The sequence below is a fragment of the Mustela putorius genome, unplaced genomic scaffold (assembly GCF_011764305.1).
Source record: "Mustela putorius furo isolate JIRA1106 unplaced genomic scaffold, ASM1176430v1.1 tig00004007_pilon_pilon_pilon, whole genome shotgun sequence".
In the NCBI taxonomy this organism is placed as follows: domain Eukaryota; kingdom Metazoa; phylum Chordata; class Mammalia; order Carnivora; family Mustelidae; genus Mustela; species Mustela putorius.
In genome coordinates this window covers 6,896,023-6,921,604 of record NW_025422145.1, presented here as the reverse complement: position 1 = coordinate 6,921,604, position 25,582 = coordinate 6,896,023, and the positions used below count along the sequence as shown (strand labels likewise).

The 25,582-nt window shown below is 52.7% G+C and overlaps 2 protein-coding genes across 15 annotated transcripts in view; one reads left to right on the top strand and one right to left on the bottom strand.

The window, feature by feature from the left end:
- DEXI (Dexi homolog) lies at positions 1-12,670 on the bottom strand. 2 transcript variants are annotated; one of them, XM_004750383.3, is made up of 2 exons: positions 11,716-12,669; positions 1-667 (listed from the first exon to the last, which is right to left on the bottom strand). In XM_004750383.3, the coding sequence occupies exon 1, from the start codon at positions 12,149-12,151 to the stop codon at positions 11,864-11,866; it is 288 nt and encodes a 95-aa protein (XP_004750440.1). In that variant the 5' UTR covers positions 12,152-12,669; the 3' UTR covers positions 1-667; positions 11,716-11,863. The 2 variants fall into 2 exon arrangements, with proteins under 2 accessions (XP_004750440.1, XP_044928225.1); XM_045072290.1 differs by lacking the exon at positions 1-667 and adding an exon at positions 9,419-9,554 and having other exon boundaries at positions 11,716-12,670.
- A 2,316-nt stretch (positions 12,671-14,986) lies between these two features.
- The window catches only part of CLEC16A (C-type lectin domain containing 16A), a 215,986-nt gene continuing 205,390 nt past the window's right edge, over positions 14,987-25,582 (top strand). For 7 of the 13 annotated variants that reach the window (XR_199257.3, XM_045072138.1, XM_004750378.3 and 4 more), the window contains exon 1: positions 14,987-15,276. Coding sequence is in view for 11 of the 13 variants with exons in the window: in XM_045072138.1 (XP_044928073.1) it covers positions 15,197-15,276 (80 nt within the window). In the remaining 2 variants the exon portion in view is untranslated. The remainder of the gene's footprint in view (positions 15,277-25,582) is intronic. The other 6 variants (XR_199256.3, XM_004750377.3, XM_004750375.3 and 3 more) reach the window with 1 other exon arrangement.

Here is a 25,582-nt window from a genome sequence, read left to right as displayed (position 1 = left end):
TGGAGTTGCATACATGTTTTAATTGAAAGAAGTCAGCCTCCTAAGTATTGCTTTTACAGGTTTATCAACATCAGGTATGCATACCACTCACATTTTCAAAAAATATTTCCGGCCGGAGGGCCGACGTGGCATTCCCCCGGCGTGATGTCTCAGTTCGGGCAACTTGATGAAGAAGCAGCAACTTGAAATGAATAAGTCACACCCGGCCCTCAGCCTCTGTCACCGTCTGTGGCTTCTTTTCCTTCTGACTTACTCCCTGAACTAGTCATTGCGTCTAAGACCAGCCTGGGGCCCAAACCGGCTGGGTTGCGGGCTCCGCGGCCTTCAGAAGGAGCTGGGAGTGGCTTCCGTGTGTGTCCGCGCTTTGAAGTATTCTCTAGGAAGATGAAGTGGGAGAAGCAGGTGCAGTCGGGGGTGAGGAGCGGCGAGGCGGGCTCTGGCTGGGTTCTTGTAAACATCCATCGCGACTGTGAAAGGTCATAAGCCAAGGCAAGGCCGTGTGTGCGACGCTGCGGGCGGGGGAGGTCTTCGGACGCCCTTGACTTTCCCCTCGGGCAGGGGCAAAGGCCTTCTGGGCTTCCGCTCTCAGTTTCAATCTCTCCGCCCCACCCTCCTGGGTCTGGACGGAAACCTCTCTGTTGGCACGGAGCTTTTGGGGGAAGCAGGCCTAAGCAAGAAGGGAAAAGGGGTGTTACCAGCACAGAAGCACCATCCCACTGTCACCCTATAGGGTGGCCTCAGCCTTCCTCCCTCCCATCAGAAACCCCAGACAGACGCAGGCTGGGCGTGTTGTCCTACAACTTTTATTAACTCTTTATAATGAATTTGGTGGATTTCTAAGGACCCTGGACTGGACAGCCAGTGCAACTGCATTTGGGAGAGGAAGGAGGGTCCATTCCTTGGAGGGAGGAGACGCATCCTGGTACCCGAGGAGGGAGGGCTTGCTCAGGGGTCAGGCAGGGTCTGCTGGCTGACCTGAGCCCCAGGGCAGCTGAGCAAGCTCGGGGCAGTGGGCAGGGCTTGGCAACACCTCCCAGCTTGCCCGGAAAATGCTTCGCAGGCTGTGGCCTCAGCCAAGCCATTCAGCAGCCCTGCTGCGCTGGTCCTTCCGGGACATGGCATCGTCCACACTGCCACGTTTCCCGGGCCCTTCACTTTCTGTGTCTAGCTGGGTGCCAGAGGCTCTGCAGTATCTTAAACTCCCAGGCCTAGCCACCTGCCCTAGCTCTTTGCCCCTCCATGGCCAACTCCGATTACACGTTCTGCAAACGTCATCGTGCACCAATTAAAACTTGTGTGTCAGATATGCAACATGCGCTATCATTCACGGGCCTTTGGGGCAGAACAGTTCTCCGGGGCAGGAGGCCATTCTGGGCACTGCAAGACTGGGAGCAGCATCCCTGGTCCCCGACCACTAATGCCAGTGGTGTTCCGGGGCACGGTGACAATGAAAAATGTACCCTCGCCCCACTTCCAAGGGGCGCATTGAGGGGGCAGAACAGCTTCTGTTGAGAACTGCTCATCTCCCCAAGGTTCAGAGAAGCCAAGTGACAGGCACAGCTGGTGCTGGAATGGTGACAATGGTAGAAACTGTTACTATCAGGTAGCCACCACCCCCTGCCCCAGTCCTCACCCCCATGAGGGCACGCTGATCGGGCGGCTTCCACCTGTGGGGGACCTGCCTCCAAAGCCCACCTGTCTCCCCAGAGCTGACTTCCAGCCAATGACGACCAGGAAGGTCAGCACCCCATCAGCTGCACCCCACAGCTGACTCCCCACCTGTCCCGGCCCCTGGAGTTCCGGATCAGGACTGAGCTCAGGGCTGCAGGGACCTACTGGATGACAGAACCCTTTCCTGTCTGTCTCACTGACCCACTCCCTCCTGGTAGTTCCTGGGATGACCTCCCCAATAAATGACTTGCATTTGAACCTTTGTCCCAGGGTCTGCTCCTGGGAGAGCAGACCTGAGAGGCAGCGTTACACACACCATGTCATTCTGCCCTCCTAAAACTCCTGGAATGACATACTATTAGGATTTTCATCTTACAAAGACATGAAGGCTCAGACACGGTAAGACGGGGCGAGATTTTCAGCACTACCTAATTTCATCCTTCCTGCGTGCCAGGCCTAAGCTGGGTGCTGGGGACCCCGTGATACATGCAGCCAAGCTTTTGAGACACAACCTGGTGGGCATTCGCAGCCCAAGGTAAGACACCCGACAGGGAGGAGCACAGGGGCGGAGGGAGCTCAGAGTGCGGGAAGACTGCATGAAGCTGGCAGGCTGGCAAAGAGGGCACAGCAGGCCCTAGTTTGGTACAGGGTGGGGGAAGGGAGCAAGACGGCAGGCCACGGTGGACACACCGCTGGAGAGAGGAGGAAGGACCAACTCAGCCAAATGTCTTGTGCTACCTGCCGGATTCACCTGCTTGAGGCCAGCTGGGAACACCCCCTCCCACTGCGGAGACCTTCCCTCACTTCCACTGATGACACGGGCCAAGTCCTTGGGTCCTGGGCCAGAGCACTGGTGAGCTATGCCCTTTAGAAAGGCATCCATGGCTTCCCCTTGCATCCCACTAGGCATCCACCTTCTGCTAATCGTCTGCTCCAAAGAACCCCTGGGGATCCCTGTGGGGGTTAGTGCTGGTACCCCTGAAAGCAGGGCTCACTCCAGACATCTCCAAGGCAGCGGTTCATACTTAAGCCCATTTCAGACTTGTGCAGACTGGGCGGGCATCAGAGAGGACAGAATCACCCCCAGCAGGGGGACCCACTCCTTACCCAGTCTTGGTGTCTGCCACCAGCACAAGCCGTCAGTCTGGCTGGAACGCGTTTCCGACATGCGCCAATCCCCGTCTGGCCAGGCCCAGGGCCCCACAGGCGCCGGCTCCAGCTGGCCCTGCTACCGCTGTCTCTTCTATGCCATCCGCGGGGTCACCTATTTATGGTGAGGCCAGCCTTCCACTTCTGAGAGTAGCACCAAGCCCCTGTCCTTTCAGGGCGCTACTTCGCTTTAAAAAGCTCCCGTTGAAAGAAAACAGTGACACAGATGGAAATTCAGACCACAGAGCCGAAATTGCTGGCAGTGTCACAGGGGCTTTGGGGAACCCTGATTAGGGTTCCGTCCCACTCCTTCTACAAAGCGCCCGGACAGGGTGGGGATCTTCCCTGAGTCATACAAGCAAGGAGAAGACAGCCCTGGTTTCTGCGTCTTTGGCTAGAGGATGTCCTGAGACCACTCACCTGTGCTGCCCACTCTGGCTGTTCATCACTCCCGTTGCTCCTTAACTTGCAAGTCTGGCCTCACAGCAACCCCTGCTCCCCACCCCACCAGGAGAATCCTGAGAATCTCAGAAACAGGCGGAATTTCCAAGCACTCTACGCTCGCCTTGTACTATCTGCTTTTACTCCTGTCCTAGCTCATGTATACCTCAGAACCCCGGGGGCGGGATGGGGGTGGGGTGGCAGGCTCATCATTGGGAACTTCAGATGGGGCTCAGAGAGGCTTCAGTCATTGTTGAAGGCCACACAGCTTGCAAAGGGCAGAGGCGGGATTTGAACCTCTGTGGTCTGATCTTAGGTTCATCTCTTTCCGTGCAGGCATCAAAAGCCTCGGGCTGAAAGCTTGCAGAATCCAAGGTTGGGTTCTCCAACCTTCTAACACCTTTAGAGCATGACTTACAATTCATCAGCCATTGGCTTTATTTCCCCCCACCCCCTTCCTCTTTCTTTGGGAAACTGTAACCTTTCATTCCAGGCTATTCCTGAGAGCTGGACAGGGGGAGTGGCCGGCTGACTCATTTCTGTCATTAAGAATGACAGCTGGGGCCCTCGATCCATTTTAAGAAGCAAAGTCTCAGCTCACTGCCTCTGGGGAGAGGCTGCCTCGTTTGGGATTGGCCCTTGTGTCTTAGGGGTTCTAGGGGCTGATGCTCTGGACAGGCGTCTTCCCACGGTCCTCCTCAGGGGCAGTCAGGGCAAGGCCTATCTGTGGGAATTCCGGTGCTGCCCCTTCTTAGCTGTGTGACCTCAGGCAAATGACCTCTCTGGGCCTACTTTCTTCATCCGAAAGAGGAGAACAGTGCCCACCTCATTAGGCTGTTGGGAGGACACGAAATCACGTCACGGGAGTGCCTACAATACACAAGGCATCAGTCCGCAGTGGCCCCTCGCCTCCTCCCAACCTGTTCCAGCCAGCGACCGTACCAGGCAGGGGGACTCCTCGGCGCTCGGGGCCTTCAGAAAACAGGAGCCCTGTTGCCCTCCAAAGACCTCGTGTGCTGGAAACCCATTGCTCGTTCCTCTTTCCCATCCACCAACCGACCAATGCAAGTGGCTAAAGACAGATGTCACCCAGAGCCAAATGGCCCCATGTGCCCACTGTTGTCTCAGTGATGGGCCGTGTGGCAGAAGGACCTCTGCCTCGGCCAGTCTGAGAGGTCACGGCCGGAGGGGGATGGGAAAGGAGCTGATGCCCGGCTACCTGGGTCCCTGATAGAAGTCAGTGTTCTGGAGAAACGAGGATTGGTTTCTCCAACCAGGATTCTGCTTTACATGTCAGCTGCTGACATGTACCAGCTACGGGTTTCGTGAAGATTCTCGGTCCAGAACGTGTCTCCAGCTGGTCCGGGGCCTCAGCCTTAGTGAGGCCCTTCTTAAAGATTTTGTTTATTTATTTGACAGACAGAGATCACAAGTAGGCAGAGAGGCAGGCAGAGAGAGAGAGAGGAGGAAGCAGACTCCCTGCTGAGCAGAGAGCCCGATGCGGGGCTCGATCCCAGGACCCTGGGATCATGACCTGAGCTGAAGGCAGAGGCTTAACCCACTGAGCCACCCAGGCATCCTAGTGAGGCCCTTCTGAAGGGCAGTGATTGCCCATGAGTCCTGCCACGTCTAAGAAATACCCAGATGATGGTTTATTCATTATTTTAAATCAAGGCACCTTTTTTTTTTTTAACTCCAAATTTTTAAAAGGGACCTTTATGTCACTATCATGCATAAAAAACAGAATCATCTGGGGTGTCTGGGTGGCTCCGTCGGTTAAGCGTCTGCCTTTGGCTCAGGTCATGATCTCAGGGTCCTGGGATCGAGTTCCGCATCGGGCTCCCTGCTTGCTTCTCCCTCTCCCTCTGCCCCTCCCCTCAGCTCATGATTGCTCTCTCTCAAATAAATAAAATCTTAAAAGACAACAGAATCATTGGTCATAAAGAGAAGGGAACGCTAAAAACAAGTATGATGAAAATGGCACCATTAGCTCTAGCCGGATACCCCTGGCCTGCAAAACTGAGCCTGGGCCTGGTTTCTCTGGTCAGAAGGGGAAGTAGCAGGTGCCCAGGAGCGACAGAGCATCAACAGTCTGTTTTAGCAGCCTCCCCTGTGGCGGAGGACCTCACTCCAGGAAGCCTTTGGAGCGGGGCTAGGAGGCCCAATGGGCCACGTCATAGCTGGGTATCCGGGGTGAGTCACTGAACGTCCCCAAGCCTCAGTTTCCCTCCCTGTGTAATGGAGCTAAGGAGCCCTGCCCCACCTGCCTCATGGATGGCGTGTAGGGGAAGCTAGGAGATGTGGGAGAGGCACTTATTTTTAACCACCTAGCCAACCCCCCCACCCCAGGAAGGAATCCCAGGAATGAAGCCTTCCCTTTCTGGGGGAGGGAGGGTGTGGAGCTAGAGCTCACTCCCCAGGCTGGGGGCAGGGGATGGCAACTGTGAGGGCCCCAGATCACCGGACTCACCGGGTACTAGTTATAGCCCTGGGCTGCTTCTAAAAGCAGAGCTGAGGGGCACCTGGGTGGCTCAGTGGGTTAAGCCACTGCCTTCGGCTCAGGTCATGATCTCAGGGTCCTGGGATTGAGTCCCGCATCGGGCTCTCTGCTCAGCAGGGAGCCTGCTTCCCTTCCTCTCTCTCTGCCTGCCTCTCCATCTACTTGTGATTTCTCTCTGTCAAGTAAATAAATAAAATCTTAAAAAAAAATAAAATAAAAGCAGAGCTGAGGTCCGAGATCCCATCCAGATCCCCCTTTGTCTTAAAGGCAGAGAGAGACACATCCTCCTTGGAAATGGGTCCCCAAGAGGAGGAGGCCAGCATCGGAGGAAAGGGGAGGCTTCTGGGGCTGAGTCCCCTCTGGGTCTGACACACCGTCAGACAGTGTCGTTTGTTAACGGCCACACGCCATTCTTTTTAAAAACAAATTCACATAAAAAAGTAGATTTTTGAAAAACAAAGTACTAAAACTAATGGATTTAATCGTAACTCCAAGTTATAAAGGGAGAAATAGTCACCTTTATAGCGGAGAGACCTGGCAGACACCACCTTAGCCAAACCATCCAAGTTCACATCACCAGCAGTGGGACAGACAGATGTCATGCGTCTCCCAGACGCCCTGCACTCCCTTCTCTGCCCTGCACTCCCTTCTCCGTGGGGTTCCTGCCAACAGTGCATCATCTGAGCCTAATCTCCAGAGTAAACATCAGATAAACCCAAACGGAGAGATAGTCCACCAGATGCCAGATTTGAACTCCTCCAAAACTTCAAGGTCATGAAAGATAACAATGAGATTGACGGCAGCTCAGGAGATAATTAAGGCAGAGGGTGATCTGGGTGGTGGGATCCGGGACCTCAACACTGCCCTTTTATTGTGAAAGGTGGCTTATTGGGACAACTGGTGAGATCTGCAGACGTCACAGATTAGGGTGGTTTGGGCTTGCATCAGTGTTAAAATTTGCTGATCTTGACCATTGTGCTACGGTTACGGAAACGAATGTCCTCCATCTAAGAAGCTATGCAGGGAAATATCTGGGAGTAAAGGAATGCAATGTCTGCAATCATTTTCAAATGGTTCAGAAAAACAAGCTATACATCGGTGTGTACGTACACACGCACGTACACGGCACGAGAACACACTGCCTACCTGCGCAGATATGGAAAAATGTCAATCCGTACAACTGGGGACCCTGGGTGAAGGGTGGGGGGACTTCTTTGCACTCTTCTTGCAACGTTTGTATACTTGTGAAGTTATTTCAAAATAGTTTTATTTAAGAAACTCAGCAAAAAGGAGTGAGCTCTGTGCAGCAGGCCTAGAAGAGCCGTGAGCAGTATTCTGAGATAGGATTTGGGGCCCCTTCCCGGAGGCCCCCTGTGGCTGGGTAAGCCCGGCACTAGGTTGGGGAGGGGGTCTCTGCTATCTCAGTCAGCTTTGCTTCCCTGGCCCCTCACTTCTCCTTTCTGGGCCTCGGCTTCTTTATTTGTGCGATGCGGATAATGCTGTCTGTCCCTTTAACTGTGATCTTGATTTCCCACAAACAGGCTAAGCTTTCAGAAGTTCCGGGGGAAAGACAGCAGATAAATCAGGAATGCGAATGGCCAAGTCGAAAGGAGGCCTTCATTTTTTTTTTTTTTTTTTTTTTTTTTGACACAAGGACTGTGAGGGTCCTTCTTGGATGAAACCTCCGGTTTGCATACCTTGGGGCCAAGGGAGCTGAACGGCTGGCATCCCTTGAGATCCCTAATGGGGCCTTCTCCTATCCACAGGGGCAGCCAGCACCCATGCGCCCTGTGCCCAGCAGGCTTCCAGGTGAGCCTTGCGTTAGGACAGAGCTAGAAAGTCAGCCAGGCCTGGGGTGCACCTGTCTCTCGTCTGGACCCCGGCTACGGGAGACCGCCTGACGTCCCCCAACTACCCTGACTGCTCTTCTTCCCCTCACTCCCCGCAGGAGCTCTACCAGCTGCCGGTGGGCTCTCCCAAGACTTCAATCCATGGCCCATGTCCCTGCAGAAGGTCTGGGTTTCTGAGTGGGGCAGTGACACGCCAGCCAGGGTATTCTGCTGCTGGCACAGGCTGCATTCTGGTACGGAGGGACCAGGGCAGCTGGATCAGAAACAGCAGCTGTGGCTCTGAGTCAGGACCGGGAAGCTGAGAGACCCTATAGTAAGCAGACTTGATGGGTCCGGTTACCCTAGCTCGGTATCTGAGCTACACCAGGCACCGCTGACGCAGGCGGCAACGTTCTGCAGGCTCTCGGTTTCCGGTGCACTCAGGCTCTCTCCCACAGCCCTCCCTCACTCTGTGCCAGGAGCAGGGACGGATCAATCCAGCTGCTCCGCCTCCGCATCGGAAGTGCTGGGATGTGAGGACGCTCCCTGGCTCCCAGGCCAGCCGCAGTGGCCCTCCTGGGAAGTGGCCTTCCCTCCTAGGAAGAGGGAGCTCCTGATTCCCCACTTCCTGCCCCCCAGGCAATGATTAAAACTCTAGGAGAACTGCAGGGCCGACAGGGCTCCAGAGCTGGTGGCCTTTGGAGACCACAGGCAGTGGGAAAGGTGCCCCGGGGGGTCCTGGGTCGAGAGGGCAGAGCGGTAGTCTTTCCCAGCCGTCCACACCTGAACCCGCCCAGCACTCAGGCAGGCAGTCCTCTTTGGCTCATCCGGGGATCTAAGTGTTCACTCGTGAGTGCACGTGCAGTTTTATATACTTGCAAGGACCCGAGTGTACACACTTTCCATTGTATCTGACTGTTTATGCCAGCAGTGGTATATTACTATATCACTTACTGTACATAGGAAGGTCTGCGAGCTTTATATGTATCTCACTCAATCTTCTCAATGAGGAACATGTCATTATCCCCATTTGGGGGAAGAGAACAGTGACACGGGGAGATATGGAACAAGCCCAAGGTCACAGCTGAGATTGGGATTTGAACCAGGTTCTTGCTTATGATCCCAACCCCAGTATCACCTCCTTTGGTAAGTGCTCAACAAACGTTGGGTGGACGGTACTGTGCGGGCACACACCAAGAGAAAAAAAGAGAGAGAGGGGGAAGTGAGTACACCCTGAGATCCACCTCAGTCCCCACGACCAAGCATGCCCCATACCCTCAGCCAGTGCCTCCATGACCTTCTGGTGTGTAACATGAGAATATGTCCACATGAGACCAAGCCAGAAATAATGAGATCTGACTACTGAGGTTCCTTCGCTTCCAGAAAGGGGCCCGGAGCTGAGGTACAGTCAGACCCTTTTTGGAGCTCTCCCAAAGGCTTTGCCTGCTGCTGGCCACCCTTCCCCTCCCCCAGCCTGGGCCTCCCTGGTTCTGGGACCACCCTGGCTTGGCTTTTGGATTGGGCGAGAAGGAATGCTGTGCGTGGCTTCCCCACTTCTTCAGGCTTGAGTGCCGTCCCCAGCCCGTGGCCTCCCTACCTCCCAGCTCGGGACCAGGCCCTCTGACAGCTTTGCAAGGGTGTCCCAGCTTTGCAAGGAAGGGTGTCCCTGAGACATACTGCCTGGCGTTTCTGTGCAAACAGCCTCTGCTGCAAAGTTTGTCGGAGCATTTGGGCTTCAGTTTTTGGTTCAGAGTCTGCCAATGTTTTCATTTGGAAGGGGAAGTGTTTCTGTTGATGTGGTGAAGAGATAAAATAAGACACCGACATACACTGTCTGAAAGTCAAACGCTTGGCTTGGAGGCAGGGATTCATTTTGGGATCTGCAAGGCCTAGCACAGGGCCTGGTAGAACAGCACGCAGAAGCGAAGTTTGCTGAACAGCTGACTGAGTAATACGCAAAGGGCCTAGAACAGGGCATGGGCGATGATCAATACTCAGTCCAGGTTTTGAATGGATTCCTCAGGTTCTGCCTTCAAAAGGTCTTCTCAGTCTGTGTTTCTCCATCTTTAGCAACCTTGCCCTATCCAGGCACCCGTTACCTCCAGCCTGAGCAACTGAATAGTTCCTAACTGGCTTCTCCGCTTCCATGCTTGTCCCAACAGCCGATTCTACCCACAATGGCCAAAGTCGGCTTTACAAATTGTGAATTGAAATTGTGTCACCTCCTGCTTCCCACTGCTCATGGCCATGGCCTTCTATGTCCTTTATGGTCTGCCCCACCCGCCCCACAGACCGCTTCCTGGGCTGCTCTTAGCCACACACTGGCCTCTTCTTGGTTGCTGCAAAAACCAACTCTCCCACCTCACAGCTTTGGCTCTAGATTCCCTCTGCCTCGACTGGTTTTCCCCAGATCTTAGATCTTCAGTCTGGCTCCTGCAACCAATTTAGGGCTCAGCGAACTGTGTCATCTCAAGGGACCTTCTCTGGCCCCCCTCCCCCTTTCTAAAGCAGCCCATCTTTATTCTTCTGCTTCGCTCATTCAACAGACATTTATTGAGTGTCTACTAGATGCCAGGCACTGCCCATGTCCTCGTGGCTCACAAAAGATCTCATCACCTTCTTTGGGAATTTGCTTGTCGTTTCTCACCAAGTGCCAGGAGGTCACACCTAAGTCTCTCTTGTTCACTGTGTTTATCTACTGGGCATAATAGGTACTCCATAAATATTTGTTCAATCAAAGAATGGATTTATGGATGGATGGATGGATGGATGGCAGGCAGACAGACAGGCAGACAGGCAGACAGGCAGGCAGGCAGACAGGCAGGCAGACAGGCAGGCAAGGAGACTGGGTAGGTATGCAGGGCAGCTGACCCACTCTCCATCTGGCACTTGGTTCTGGCTAAGGTCTCAGTGAGCTCAAATGAAGCTTTTATCAAAGAAATCTCACTGTCCACCTCTCAGGGGGAGCCCCCAGCCCTCAGCCTACCTCTAGCAGGTCCTGCCCCACCCTGCATTCCCTCTGACTATGGTCATTTTGGAAAGGGAAGGCCACAGAGGAGGGGCGTTAACTCAGCTTGCTTGGGGGAAGTGGCATTAGTGTCCGTCTTCTAGAAGGAGCCCTTGCCATCTCAATCCTCCCACTCAGGCCCTGTGCCTAGTGACACTGCACACTGTCCAGTGGAGGGGCTCAAAGAGTGCCTGCAAGTCCCATGAACCTCACCAGACCCAACAGCCTGCCTCTCTCTCTTTCTCTCATCTTGTTCAGCTGCCTCTCTTCCCAGCCCTGAGACTTTGGCCAAGTCCCTCTCCTTCCTGGACCTTCATTTCCCTCCCAGCAACACACAGGGTGGGGCAGAACACACAGCCGCCTGGTTGCAGCCTAGAACACCTCAGTGCAAAGATCCTGTGGTCCCTACTCCTGCTGGCCCAAGGGTTCCTTGAGGCCTCGCAAACACTGCAGGCAAAGCCAGCCCCCGCCTGCCTGGTCTGCGAAAGGAACCTGCAAAACTGGCAGTCCTTGCAGATGCAAGCTGCAGACCTGCCGAGCTGGGGCACTCTGAAACCCGACTCCCAAGAAGCAGCAAACCCAAGGCCAAAAGGAACTGCAGACTTTGCAGAAGGAGGTTTCTCCTCTCGCAGCTTCAGCCGGGGCCCTTACTCTTGAGTCTCTACCCCATCCCCTAGGGGCCACAGGACAAAGGTGGTCACTGCCTGGCTTGCTACCTCTTCTGACACTCCAAGTCTTTATCCTTCCAGGACTATGGGAATCCCCAGCAAGCCAAGGTCACCACCAAGCCAGACTGAGGCAGAAGGGAGAAGCTGAGAGCTCTGCCTCAAAGGGACCTGGGTGCAAAGGCTTTTCTACAAGCTGTGGCAGTAGGTACCGTACCATGGCTAACCCGAACACCCCTTGGGCTCTGCCTCTCTTCCCCTCTGCAACAACTGTCACCTTCATCAGGGGGAGCTTTCCAGCCCCAGCTAAGGGCCTGACAGGGGTCTGGCCATTCCTGGCATCTGAATGCACCTCCAGGAGCCTGGGGGAAGGGTGCGTGTCTGGTCTGCAGATGCCATCCTCTTCGCCAGCACCCCTAACCCACACTCATCTGGTGCAGAGAGGGCACTTACAGGTCTTGGAGGCCGGAGTCGGCCTCGTCCTGGGGATTCCATCCCTGGCCCGACGATGCCCCCAACCAGCAGCGGCGGCATGATTTGGGCGGCTGGTCCAGGCCGAGGGGTGCGGGTCGTTGGGGGGAGGGGAGGACGGTAGCCAAGCCTACTCCAAGTAACCATCGAAGACATCGAGCTCAGATTCGGCATCGTAGAGGCCGGAGCCGGGATCGGAGAGCACGCCCAGGTCCACCAGCGCCTGGTCCATGTCCTCGGGCAGGAAAACGAGGCCCACGTTGAGGACAATGTACTCCATGAGGAAGGCGTAGTACAGGATCAGCACATTGACGAAAAACAGGCCCACGTAGAACATAGAGGGCAGCAGCGACGGCGGCACGTAGGGGACCAGGGGGCCCAGCGCGTCCAGGTGGGCCGCGACCCGGGCGCCGGGCATGCAGGGGGCGGCGAGGGCGGCGGCCCGGCGATCCCAGCGATCTCAGCCGCTGCGGCGCCCGGGCGGCCGGCAAGGGGGCAGCTCAGCCATCCAGGGGCGCCCCGGGGGCTCGACCCAGGCGGCGCTGGGCCCCGGCGGTTGCCCCGCCGGTCTGCGGCGGCCTCTGAGGACGCGCCCCGGCCCCTGAAACGTACCCGGCGGGGTCCAGGCACTCCCAGATGTGCCCACAGGGTCCTCTCGATCCTCCCGGCGGCCAGGCAAGACCCCCCCACACTTGATGTGGCCGGGGACTGTCCGGCTCCTCCGTTGCGCCTCGCTCGAGCTCACAGGCCCTCGCAGCGCCGGCGGGGACCCCACCGCGGCTCAGCGTCGAGGGCCAGTCCCGGCGGCGGTCTCTCCAGCCCCGCCCGGCAGTTCCTCGAGCCCCCTCCGCGCCCCCGCAGGCCCAGCGCCCATGGCTGCGGCCGCCGCGTCGCCCTCCTGGTCGCGTTCCGAGCACCGCCTCCGGAGCCGCCCCGCGTTCATTGGCCCGCCGCCCCTTGCCCGCGCTCATTGGCCCACTCGACTCCCGCGCTCATTGGCCCGAGCCGTCCGGGGGCGGTACCGCTTCGCTCCGCCCCTCGGGGGCGCTGGCCTCTGAGCTGCTTCCCCGGTTCCGGGCTCCGCCCAGGTCTCAAATCCAATTGGCTCTGGGCATCCCCCATGGAGTAGCGGGAGGGGAACGACACAGAACACAGTTCAAAACTAGACAGATCCTGAAGGTTAAGGTAGCAGAAGGGAACCCCCCCGCACCCCGCTCCAAGCCTCTTCAGCAGCCTTCTCTGAACTTGGACATGGCGTCACGCCTCTTTGGAACTCAGTTTACCTGTCAAAAGGAGGCGGGGTAGGGGAGCGGTGAATTTACCGGTGAAAACCTAGGACTTTCCAAAGTGGCAATTTTCCATGGTGGGAAAGATTAATCAGGGCCTCCTTCGGCTCTCCAAATTCTGGGTGCCAGAAGGTCCTTAACAGGTGCATCGCGAGGAGGTGCATAACAGGGTTCAGGGACCCCCGAATAAAGAGATTCCCAGGCAAGTCAGACCTGTGGCAGTGGGGTTGCTTCCTGTTTTTGCTTTGTAAACCATGTTTGAAAGAGGACGTGGTTAAACATTGAAACAGCCAAGAATTACATAGAAAAGTGAGTCTCGCACTCGCTGATTCCCCTTTTCATGAGCAACTCTTGTATATCCTTCAGGAGACTGATCTTGCCCAAAGGGCCTTCCAGAACAGTTCCACAGATCGTCCATATTTTTCAAGGATTTGATTTTTCGAGTAATCTCTGCACCCAAAGCGGGGCTTAAACTCACAACTCCAACATCAAGTGTTGCATGCTCTGCTGACTGAGCCGGCCAGGAAAGACCTTTACATCTCGGGTCACACTGAGCTGGGTGTTTTACACACATCGCTTAATTGCAGCTAGACGTGGCTGTGTAGTGTGCTAGGCCTTTTTACAGATGAGGAGATCTGGGCCCAGAGAAAAGGGAAGGCCCCGGAAGGCAGAGGCTAAGTCTGTGTGTGTTTGGAGATCAGACCAGCCCTTTTTCCTCCATTACTGTCTCCTTGCCCATTTATTTATTTTTATTTTTTATTATTTTTTAAAGATTTTATTTATTTATTTATTTGACAGACAGAGATCACAAGAAGGCAGAGAGGCAGACAGAGATAGAGGAGGAAGCAGGCTCCCTGCGGAGCAGAGAGCCCGACGTGGGGCTCGATCCCAGGACTCTGGGATCATGACCTGAGCCGAAGGCAGAGGCTTTAACCCACTGAGCCACCCAGGCGCCCCTCCTTGCCCATTTAGATCAATTACAGCAAACCATTAATTCTCCAACTGCCTAAGGTGAAACAAACCTCCATTCTGTCAGTCATTCACATATGATGTGCCAAACTTTGTGCTAGGCACTGGGGGAAAACATGGGTCCTTAGCCCAACTCTGAGCACAGCTAATGAGACACAGTAGTCCTTAGATAACTCCGCGGTGCAGAAAGGAACGAATGAATGGTGAACAGGGCAGCCTTGCCTCCAGGGAGCTTCTCACTCCTCCTGCAGGACAGACATTTAGATACATCTTCCTGACTCATGTGGGGAGTTGGGTGTTTCTTTTCTTCTAATTCTAATTCTTCTCCTCAATGTGGTAGTTTTGGGAATTGCTTGGATTTAGGGTGAAGACTAGAGAAAATCCTCTGAAAGCACAGGATGTTCAGTTTCGGTACACTGTTGCCCGAAGACCTTCCAAAATCTATTTTTTTAAGTTGAAGTGGAAAAAGAAGAGCTGTAAAGACCGTCAAGACCATTACCGATTTGGTACAGATTAGTTTAGGGGGGCATAAAATGTAGGTGCCAGGGTCTGAACCATGCACTTACTAGCTGCATGACCTTCGGAAAGTCAGCTCCTCTGTGATTCAGTTTCCCCGTGGGTAGCGTGAGGATGATAGTACCCACCTCATAGGCTGGTTGTTAGCCTTAAATATCAGTCTATGTAAAGCGCTCAGGACGGTGGCACATAGTAAAAGCCATGCAATAGCTATTCCGATTCTTGTCATACAACCTAAAGATCGTGAACACTGCGGTTACTTTTAAGCACCCAGCCTCACCGATTCCCTTCCCAGGGGTGCGCGCATAGGTTTCCCATTCCCGCCCACCGTCCGGGATACTGCGGGCTCTCCTCCTCCTCTCGCTCCGCCTCTTCTCCGAGGCCGCAGGCCCGCAGTTGCGCAATGCACGCCGGGCCTTGTAGTTCGTTTGCCGAGTCCCGTCGGCAGGGGCCTCGCGGGCGAACTGCACTTCCCAGCGTTCCTCGTGGCGGCGGCCGTAAAGCGCGGCGGTCGAACGGCCGGTTCCGGCTGAATGTCAGTGCGGAGCTGTGGGCCGGGAAGGAAGGTGGTTGGCGGTCCCTCTACCACCTCCGCCGCTGCCTCCCCCGCTTGTGCTGCCACTGCGGGCGCCCGGCCGCTCGGCCGCTCGGGCATGAGACCGTGAGGCGGGCAACGGGTCGGGACCGCCGACATGTTTGGCCGCTCGCGGAGCTGGGTGGGCGGGGGCCATGGCAAGTCTTCCCGCAACATCCACTCCTTGGACCACCTCAAGTGAGTGTGCTGGGGGCTGAGGGGGGCAGGCCGCGGGGCTGGACTTGGGGATGGGGGCGAATAGCTCCGGGCCGGGGGCTCTGCGAGGTGTCAGAGCGAGGTGGAGGAAGGAGAGAGACGTCCGGGAGAGGCTGTACGATGGTTAAGAGCGAGGGCTCTGGAGTCAGGGTGCCTGGGTTCGAACCCTGACACCATCGCTCCTCGCTGTGTGACCTTGGGCAAGTGGCTTAGCTTCTCAGAGTCTCAGTATCCCGTTTGTAAAGTAAGGGGATAGATTTCAGCTTACGGATGCACCCTTCGTTGTTGCCGGGGAAGCGGTGGGCACCAAGCTTCCGGGGGTGGTACTTCTTCGGCTGGGCAGTTTAGGGGTCAGAGGTCAGGTCGGGGTTCGCATCTAGGTGTGTGAATTTAGACCTCAGTTTCCTCAGTTGTAAAGTGGATATAGTGACAGCATCTACTCCCCATGATTGTTTGGAGGGTTGGTGAAGGGAATGCACATAATAAAACTGGAAGCATGTGCTAGTGCTCAATAAAGGGCAGCCGTTTAAAAAATTTTTTTCCCCTGGGAGAGTTTAAGGAGGGGACTATCAGAAATAGAGTTCTGGGGGAGGGCAGGTGGCTAACGTGGTCCTGGGAAGCGGGAGTGCACAGAAAGGCCTTGCAGTCAGACCTGCATTCAGATCCTTGTTCTGCCGCTTCATGGCTGTGTGACCTTGGACAAATGACTCCTTGAGCCTCTGTTTCCTCATCTGCAAATGGGGTTGATGTACACTGTGTGAGAACTCAATAATGTCATGCATGGAAAGAGATAGATCCAGTGTCTCTTACACAGTAGGTGGCTAATGGTGGAAGCAGTGTTTATCAGCTAGGTAAGGCCTTTCCAGACCACCTTACCTAAAGTGCTTCCCCACTTCAATTCCTTTCTACCTGATCTTTTTCTGGATTTCATTCAATGCATATCTCCACTATCTGCATTTAGCCTCTTTGTTTTCACTCCTTTTCTATCTGCTCCTAAACTGGTACTTCCAGGAGAGCAGAAACTGATTTTTGCACTCACAGCTGCATTTCCAGCATCTAGCGCTGGGCCTGCACACAGTAGGAGTTCAGTGGGTACCAAAAGAGTAGGGGAAAAAAGTGAGTGAATTGGGAACAGATGCAGAGCGTGCTGACAGACCTAGGATTTTTGGGCGGGGGGTGATGGAAAAGAGACTTTTGTGGAGGAAATGACTGAAGGGAGGAAAATCTAGTGTGTGTGAGTGTGTGGCAGTTGGATGGGGAGTAGGCATTCCTTTGGTGGTAAGAAATAGGCTGGTTTCCAAAGGGAGCTCCCAAGATTACTAATGGGAAGGAAAAAGGATGGGGGTGGGGCAGGAGCAGTAGAAGGAAGACTGGGGCCCAGGGAGAGGATTGGTGGGAGGGAAATTAGATAGGGTTTCTCATTTGGCAAGGGGTCATGGTGTTGTGCCTCTCAGCTATGTCTTTTCTAGCACAGAGCAGGTGCTTCATAAATGTTGGTGGGTCTCAAAGAGCTGGAGGGGTAGGAGGGATCAGTATGTAGTGAGGAATGGTATTGGGGGGGTGATGAGAGAGGACACAGGGAGGAGGAGGCAGAGGACAGGATGGGGGTGTTTCAGGAGGTCAGGAATCTTAAATGGGAGGGCAGCCAGACTGGAAAGGGAGAGGCAGAAGGATTTCAGGAATTTAGAGAGTGGGTGGTTGTGGCTGAGAAGGGGAGGATGGTTGTTTAAAGGAGGCTGGGCCTCCTGCTAACGTCCAGGCACCTGCAGGCTCCCTGCCTGCCTCCAGTCCTTGTAAAGTACTTTAATCATTATTGAATGCATTTTTTGGTGCCAGGTACTTACTGAGGACTTCGTGTGTGCTATTTCCTTTAGTCCTCACAAGTCTGTGAGTTATGGGAACTGTTATTGTTTTCCATTTTATAGGGGTGGAAACTAAGGTCCATAGAGGTTAAGTCACTTGCCACAAGGTGACAACAACTGAAGCGGTCAAAGCCAGGGTCTGACTTCAGTGCTCGTACCCACTGCACTGTCTTTCTGAATGAAACTGCCTCCTAGTCAGTTTGGGAAGACTTTCAACTTGGTTGAGTCTCTCTGGCCGATGGGACATCTTTACCCACCAGCCAGCCAGGGAATGGTAAAGGTCCTCAGATTTCTTTGAAGTATCTGGGAACTGCCCTGGCTCATTGTTTAGGTTAAAAGGCCATTGGGTGCTTTTGGAAACCCGAGCTGCCTGTGTTGGAGCTGCCTGTCCTGGATCAGGCGGATCAACTTTAATCCATATTACAGTCTAAGGAACCTAGCAATTTGCAGACGGCTGTGGGGCTTAGAAGATCCCAAAATGACTTGGAAAAGATGCCATAAACACCTAGTGCTCACCCCAGCGCTTGTGATGTTCTTCATTTGGCTCTGATGGTTAGCATCTTGGGTCTTGGGTACAGAACAGCTCATTCCCCGAGGGAGTTCACAGGCTGGTGCAGGAGACAGCCATAAAGCCAGTGACTGTACAGCGTGACAAGTGCTGGGATCGGTGTAGGTTCAGGATTCTGTAGGAACCCTTGGAAGCCTTCTGGGGGAGGCAATGCCAGAGCAGAGGCTTTGAGCGCAGAGCATCATGTGGGTCTGCAGGAAGTGGGAGGGGCCCCTGGGGTTTGTGGAGTATTGAGATGGGGCTGGTGGTTGTGGGAAGTTAAGGCTGGAGGTAGAATGTAGCTTGGGCTTCATCTGACATGAAGGGTGACCAACCATCCCGGCGTGCCTGGGACAGAGAGATTTCCCAGGACGTGGGACTTTCAGTGCTAAAACTGGGAAAGTCCTGGTCACCCTAATAGATTCTTGGCTTGACCTAGGGCACTGTGAGTGGAGAGGAAAGAATAAATAAAAGAATTTAGAGTTGAAAAAAAAAAGGTGTTTTTTTTTTTTTTTGACATGCAAAGCATCTAAGAACCCTCCCCGTTTTAAAAATAGACCTTATTTTTAAGAACAGTTTGAGATTTAAAGAAAAATGGAGAAGATAGTACAGAGAGCGGGAATTGCTTTCGATCCACATTATTCTTCCTAACATTCTCAGCTTTCAAACTGGAAAGGAACCTTTGTGTTAGACAGGGTTGTACTTTTGCTAAATAATGGGAAACTACGTGCCTGTGGTCCTTGTGTGCTGAATCGAGTCAGGGATTCAGTGGAGACAGACTGAGATGGTGAGAGGTTATTGGCTACATGTCAGCGGTGGTTTATTGCCCAGACTAGTGGCAAGGCCGTGACATTGACTAACCAACGCCCACCAGCAAGCAGAACCTTTACTGATGGAGTTGTGTGATTGCTTCTGAAAGATCACCTTTCGCAGGAACTGCTAGTCCACAGACCGGTAGAATCACCTTTGTGTGTGGGTCAAGATTCTTGGTTGCAAGTGGCTGAAACCTGGCTGGAATTGCTTTCTGCCCCACATGGAATGATTGGCTCCTGTCCCTAAGCAGTCTGTCCTAGCTAAGCCATGGCCAAGTCCAGGTGTTCAGACAGAGGGGTCAGCACCTGTCTCTTTGCAGTCCTTGTCTCCGCTTTCTTCTGTGTTGGTGTCATTCTCAGCAGACTCCAGGCTTCTATCGAATCAGTCTAGCAATCCGTGGGGGAAAAGGTAGCTTCCTTTCTAAATATTGTCCAGGAGTGAGTACAGTTGGACCAACCTGGGATCTCTTGCCCGACCCTGAGCTAGTCACCATGGCCAGGGGCATGGCGGGCTCTCATTGACCCTTGCCTGGAACCAGGGTGGCATCAGTTCCCAAGCTAGTGAACAGGGAATGAAATAAAGAGGTGGTTTCCCCTGGGAAAATCCGGGTTTCTTACCCAAAGAGAAGGGGAATGTGTATCTCGCAGGCAGATGCTCTCCTGTTTCCACTTTAATCAACTTTGGCCTAAGATAACCCTGATTATTATTTTTTAAAAATATTTTATTTATTTATTAATAAATAGCACAGAGAGATAGATCACAAGTAGGCAGAGAGGCAGGCAGAGATGGGGGAAGCAGCCTCCCCGCTGAGCAGAGAGCCCGATGTGGGGCTCGATCCAGGACCCCAAGATCATGACCTGAGCCATAGGCAGAACCTTAACCCACTGAGCCACCTAGGCGTCCCAACACTGATTATTATTATTTTTTTATTTTTTTAGATTTTATTTATTAATTTGATAGAGAGAAATCACAAGTAGACGGAGAGGCAGCCAGAGAGAGAGAGAGAGAGAGGGAAGCAGGCTCCCTGCTGTGCAGAACCCGATGCGGGACTCGATCCCAGGACCCTGAGATCATGACCTGAGCCAAAGGCAGCGGCTTAGCCCACTGAGCCACCCAGGCTCCCCAACACTGATTATTTTTAAGGGTATAGTATTGCCAAATCGATTTTTGGGGGGATATCATATTCACCATATCACTTATAATGAGTCTGAGGCACCCATTATGTCAAGTCCAAGTTCTTCCAGGCCTTCTGAGTACTCTAGACTCTGTTGTCATCCACCTAGTTTTAGAGCACAGGTCAGGACCCTCTAATGCAGGCTAGGGAGTCAGGAGCATCCTTGTCAGGCAGACACCCATTTAAAGGGAGGTCTAAAGGATGAGAGGTGTGCCAGACTGTAGGGGGGTGGTTGAAAGGGAGGATCCTGTAGGCAGAGGAAGCTGTGATTGAGAGGCCTGAAGGAGAGAGAGGCTCAGGTCGTTCAGTGAGGGGGTGCATGTTGGGGGAAGGGAAAGTGTAGACCCCAGAGCAGATTGGTGAGGCAGGAGACGTCACAGACACCTCTCCTTAAACACATTAAGGAATTTGGACATCAGGCTGGAAATAGTGGGCAGCCATTGAAGGTGTTTTCTTGTTTTTTTTTTTAACCGGAGTGCTGTGGTCCAGCCGAAGTTTGGAGGGTGGGTTGGGGGAGGGCCCGGCAGGAGGTGGACATCCAGTTGGACTGCTGCCACCTTCTGGGAAGTGAAGGTGGCCCCTAATCCAGGGGTTCGCATTGGTGGTTCAGTGGTAGAATTCTCGCCTGCCTAATCCAGGGGTTCACCAAGATGGGTCTTCTGTCTCCCTCTCCGTGACACATACCTCACACGCCCATCTCCCTGCATCATTTCTCTCTCCACTTGAGCTGCCCTCCTCTTGCTGCCCATCCAAATGCCCACTGTATCATGGAAGTACCAGTTCTTCCATAAAAATTGCCCTGGTCACTTCAGCCAGCAGGAAGCTCTGTTGTTGTCTCTCATGTCACTTCTTGTTCCCACTCAGTTAACCCATTGTCATGTACAGTCTTCCTGTCACCAGAGATAGACCAGCTGTTAGATGCTCTGGGTTTTTCTAGCTTTATCCCAACTGTGAGTTAGAGCCCCAGGAAGCCGCCCAGGGTTCCTCAGGCTTGTCCTGTTGCTATCAGAAGTGGTCTTACTTGAGCATATGTTGTCTCTGCCAATTTGAGCACAAGCTTCCTAAGGACAGAGAGCTGGGTGGCTTGTTCACCTGGGAATTGTCAGATGCTGGCACAGGGCCTGGCACACCATATGTGTGTTTCAGTAACTATTTGTCACAGGATGAACAAAAGGGGCAAGTTTTGACCAGGCTTTTTTTTTTTTTTTTTTTTTTTAATATTTTATTTATTTATTTGACAGAGAGAGATCACAGCAGGCAGAGAGGCAGGCAGAGAGAGAGGAGGAAGCAGGCTCCCCGCTGAGCAGAGAGCCTGATGCGGGACTCGATCCCAGGACCCTGGGATCATGACCTGATCCGAAGGCAGAGGCTTAACCCACTGAGCCACCCAGGCGCCCCTGGCCAGGCTTTTCTTAACAACAACCTGCTCTGGCCAGTTTGGTCCCAGCATCCACACTGGAGCTGTGACTTTGTGTAGAGTGCCTACACCTCTGTGTGGTTGTCAGCATCCCAAATCACAGACCTGGTCTCACTGGCTGGCCCAGTTTGACATCTTTCTGGGCTGATTCATCAGAAGCACTGCCTGTCACACCTGTCCCCAATCCTCTGGTCTCCTTGCGCCCCATGGGGAGCTTCTCTTTGTCCTGCTGACCAGAGGGCCAGGTACTGACCACGTATGGTTCCCAAGGCGTGGAGTGGATGCTCAGACCAAACACACAAAGGCTCCTTGTCCCTCTGTCCCCCCAACATTGTTAATTTGGGATGTGTGCTTTTGCAGGGAGTGGACTTCTAGTCTCCTTAAGCCTCTGCCACTCCACTTACCCTTCTGCACACTTTAGCTTATGGCTAAGTTTCAGGATCTTCTGGTAGGAGCACCCTAAGAGGCATATTATGATGCAGGGTCATGAAACTTGTATGAACTTCGTGTGTCTGTCTCAGAAGTGGACATAGTGATTATTGACTGTAATGGTTTAACCTGTGAAATAAGGGACTCTTGAGAGAGCAGGGTCTGTGGGGGCAGAATTTATTTACAGTCCATCGTCCTTGGCGAGAAGCCGCTGTTGTCCACTGGCAACAGGCTATGGTTTTCTCTCCAGGCATTTCAGACTCTTTGGCTTATCGCTCAAGGAAGAGTTGGCGCGTGTGCTGGGGTCTGATACTGAAACCCTACGTTCTTCAGAGCTTGTGCTGGAGATAAGATGATGTTGCCTGTTTTCTGAAGAAATAGAGTAAGGGTCAGTTATAAGGACTGACTTTAAGATTGGGAATTTTCATGCCTTTTTGGTTCATTGTTTATCTGCTTGGTTTCCTTGCATGCTAGGCATTCATTCATAACTTCATGTAAATGTTTGGCTAATAATAGCGTTTACTTGGCTGTTTGCATTTCCTATCCTATCTTGGTTATAAGCAAGGGGTGTGGAGTCCGACTGCCTGGGTCCTCTGCATCGGGACTCCGGGCAGATCCTAGCCTCCCAGAGCCTCAGATTCCCGGGGTTATTTTAAGGGTTTACTGAGTGAAGGGTTTACATCTAGAGCACTCAGAAGAGGGCCTAGCTGCAACGGTTTTGAGGATGATAAAGTGTACACACAGAGTTTGAGAGAAAAATGTTTTCATTGTACCCGTGATCCTTGTAAGAGAAAACTCTGGCCTTCTGTCCTTGGAAACTTATCTGACATAGGGACACAGCCTTGCACACCAAGGGGGCCACGGTAACATTGTTGATCTTCTAAACAAGGAGGAATCCTCATGTCCAGCACAAGAGTTACCTTGTGCTTGTCCTGGTAGCTGTGTAGCCATTACAGATGCTTGCAAATAGCTGTCAGTAACAGAAGCGCTTTTATTACTGGAACATGAAACACGAACACCGAACTCGGGGTCGGAAAGATGGGCAGTGAAATGGATCTACAGCAAAATCTCAACAATGTGAAAACCCACCACAAAGAACAAGACCCAAGGAAGTACAGCACATTCCATCAGTGCTCATCTCTGGGCAGTGGCATAATTGGCATTTCTGTTTTGTTGTTGAAGCAGCCAACCTTCCTCAAATGAGTGTCGCCCTCAAAATCAGAAAGTTATTAAACTATATTAATATCTCTAGATAGTTGAATTACTTGATCTTCCAAAGCTCTGGAAATGGATACATTAAAATATTAAACCTTAATCTGTTTAGCGCCAGTGCATTGAAACAAACATGTATTGAGTACCTCTTCTTTCTTTCTAAAACATTACCTAAACGGTGTGCTAGGGCATTGTGGGCGTGAAAAGATGGGCAAAGTGCATGAACAATCATAGAAATTTGGAGGTTGAGGGGCGCCTGGGTGGCTCAGTGTGTTAAGCCTCTGCCTTCAGCTCTGGTCATGATCTCAGGGTCCTTTGATCAAGCCCTGTATTGGGCTCTCTGCTCAGCAGGGAGCCTGCTTCCTAACCCACCTCTGCCTGCTTCTCTACCTATTTGTGACCTCTCTCTGTTAAATAAGTAAAATCTTAAAAAAAAAAAAAAAGAAATTTGGAGGTTGAGATGTGGTGGGTATTTGCATCTACCAACAGCAAACATTTAGAAAATGAGTATTTCGGATGCTACAATTTACAACAGCATCAAAAAAACAAAAAACTATCAGTTACCCACAAATAAATCTAGTGAAAGATGTGCCAGACCCTATCCAGCCAACACTGAAAGAAATGTAAATGTCGTGTTACCTTATTGTAAAGATGTCAGTTCTCTCTATTTTTAGCTAGAGATTTAGGGCAATCTTAAAAGAAATCTTAGCACGTATTTTTGTGGAAGTTGAGAAGGTGATTTTAACATTCATATGGAACTGTAAAGGGCCAGGAATAGCCAATATAATAATGAAAAAACAGAGGGGGAAAAGTTCGAGGACTTCCATTATCACACAGCAGGATTTCTCAAAAATCTGCAATAATCAGTGTGATATCAGGAGAAAAGTACATGATCATTGGAACTAGAGCATTCAGAAAGAGTTTCCACACGTGCAGTCATCGAGAAATGACAGAGGTGACATTAGAGTGCATTGGAGAATTCAGGACCTTTTCATTAAATGATGCTGAATCAAGCAGATTTCCATATGGAGAAAGTGAATTTTGGCCAGTGTCTTACACCGTACACAGAAAGGTCAGTTCTAGATGTATGCTAAGTCAAAATTGCAAGGTGAAACAGACTTCACAGTAACAGGTGCTTGCTACCCTGCTGTCTGTCTCCTGCTCCCGTGACCAGGGCTGGAGAACTGCCCATCCTCTGGCTCATCGCCGGACCCCTGGCCCCCAGCTTCTGAGATTTGTAAGGAATAAATCTTGTGACTCTCCTTCCTTTGCATGGGTGTATTGAAACGACGCGTTTGATCAAAACGACCCCATGGGTTTCACTTCCTCGTGTTCCCGGAGGTGGGAGCGCCTGTATGAAGGGAGCTACCTGCTGCCCCCGTGTGGGTGGCTGGTGCCTCTTCATTCACCTGCATATCCTTAGTTCAGCACACCTGCCCCGCTTCTCAACACAGGCGTTCCCAAGAGATGCCAGGAATTGAAGTCAGGGCTGGTCCTAAAGACTTTTTTTTTTATTTATTTATTTGACAGACGGAAATCACAAGTAGGCAGAGAAGCAGGCAGAGAGAGAGGAGCAAGCAGGCTCCCTGCTGAGCAGAGAGCCCCATGCGGGGACTCAATCCCATGACCCTGAGATCATGACCTGAGCCAAAGGCAGAGGCTTAACCCACTGAGCCACCCAGGATGCCCTGTACAGGTCCTCCTGTAATTCATCCAGGTGCCCCTGGTCTTAAAGACTTTTAAGCCCTCCTATCCCTTTTTCGGGGGAGGGGGGTGTCTTCGGAGCCATAAAAGCCACCGCCTCTTCCACCGGGCCAGGAATGTGTTAGTGGGGTGCTGTAGATGCCATCATCTCCCCAGAAGGAAATGCTGGAGTGGGGAGGATCTGCCCTCCCCCTCCCCTCACCCCCGAGCTGCCAACGATGCCTGTCCAGCAGAGTAGGGGGCACACTGTGGGTCACATGCCGAGTGCCACTGACGGCCATGGGGTGAGGTGAGTGAATGCAGCGACGCTGAAACCTTAGTGGGAGCTGGTTCAGAATGCAGACTTGGGGCCCTGCGCCCAGGCATCGGCTTCGGTGGGTGTGTCTGGGGTGGGGAGTTAGAATCCGCAACTGAAAGGGGGATTCTGATGCAGGGGACCCTTGGAGCACAATTTGGGGAAAACTCCGCTCTTTGAACTTCTTGGGGAAAATGCATGGGAGGGGAGGTGGAGGCAGAGATTCACGAGTGGGTCCTCCTGTAATTCATCCAGGGTGCCTCGGCGCCGTGGAGGCGATTTCACACAGGGGGAAGCTGGCCGCCATGCCCGGGTGCAGCCCTGCTGGTGGATTTGGACACAGGTCCGGGAGATTTCTGTATTTGGAGAGCTGTGTGGAGTTACTGTGTTGAACGTTGCGTGAATCTTTGATTCAATCATTAAGGGACTCATTGTTTTGTCTTTAAAATATAACAAAGAGCAACAATTTTCAATAAAGCCCACCCCCCCCAAAAGCAGTTTAGGCCTGACTGTGCCATCTGCAAGGTTCTGTGTCTGTATACCCTACCCATTTTCAGAGATTTTCGATGGTAGGATCCTGTCTAGTCCCCTGCCTTGCTCTCATCAGCCCCACCTCCAAAGTGAAGGAAGCCATCAAACAAGTCAGAAGGTGACTCCTCTCCAGTCAGTCCCTCTTGGAGTCCCTCTTTTCCTCCCAAACCAGGACAGCTAAAGTCAGTCTGGGGACCCTGGAGATGCTTTTTATTTTATTATTTTTAATTGTTTCTTCAAGTTTTTATTTAAATTCCACTTGGTTAACAATGTAATTAGTTTCAGGTGTAGAATTTAGTGACAT

Coding starts and splice junctions, on each gene's coding strand:
- DEXI (XM_045072290.1), bottom strand. CDS start 12,151: ATGCCCGGCGCCCGGGTCGCGGCCCACCTGGACGCGCTGGGCCCCCTG.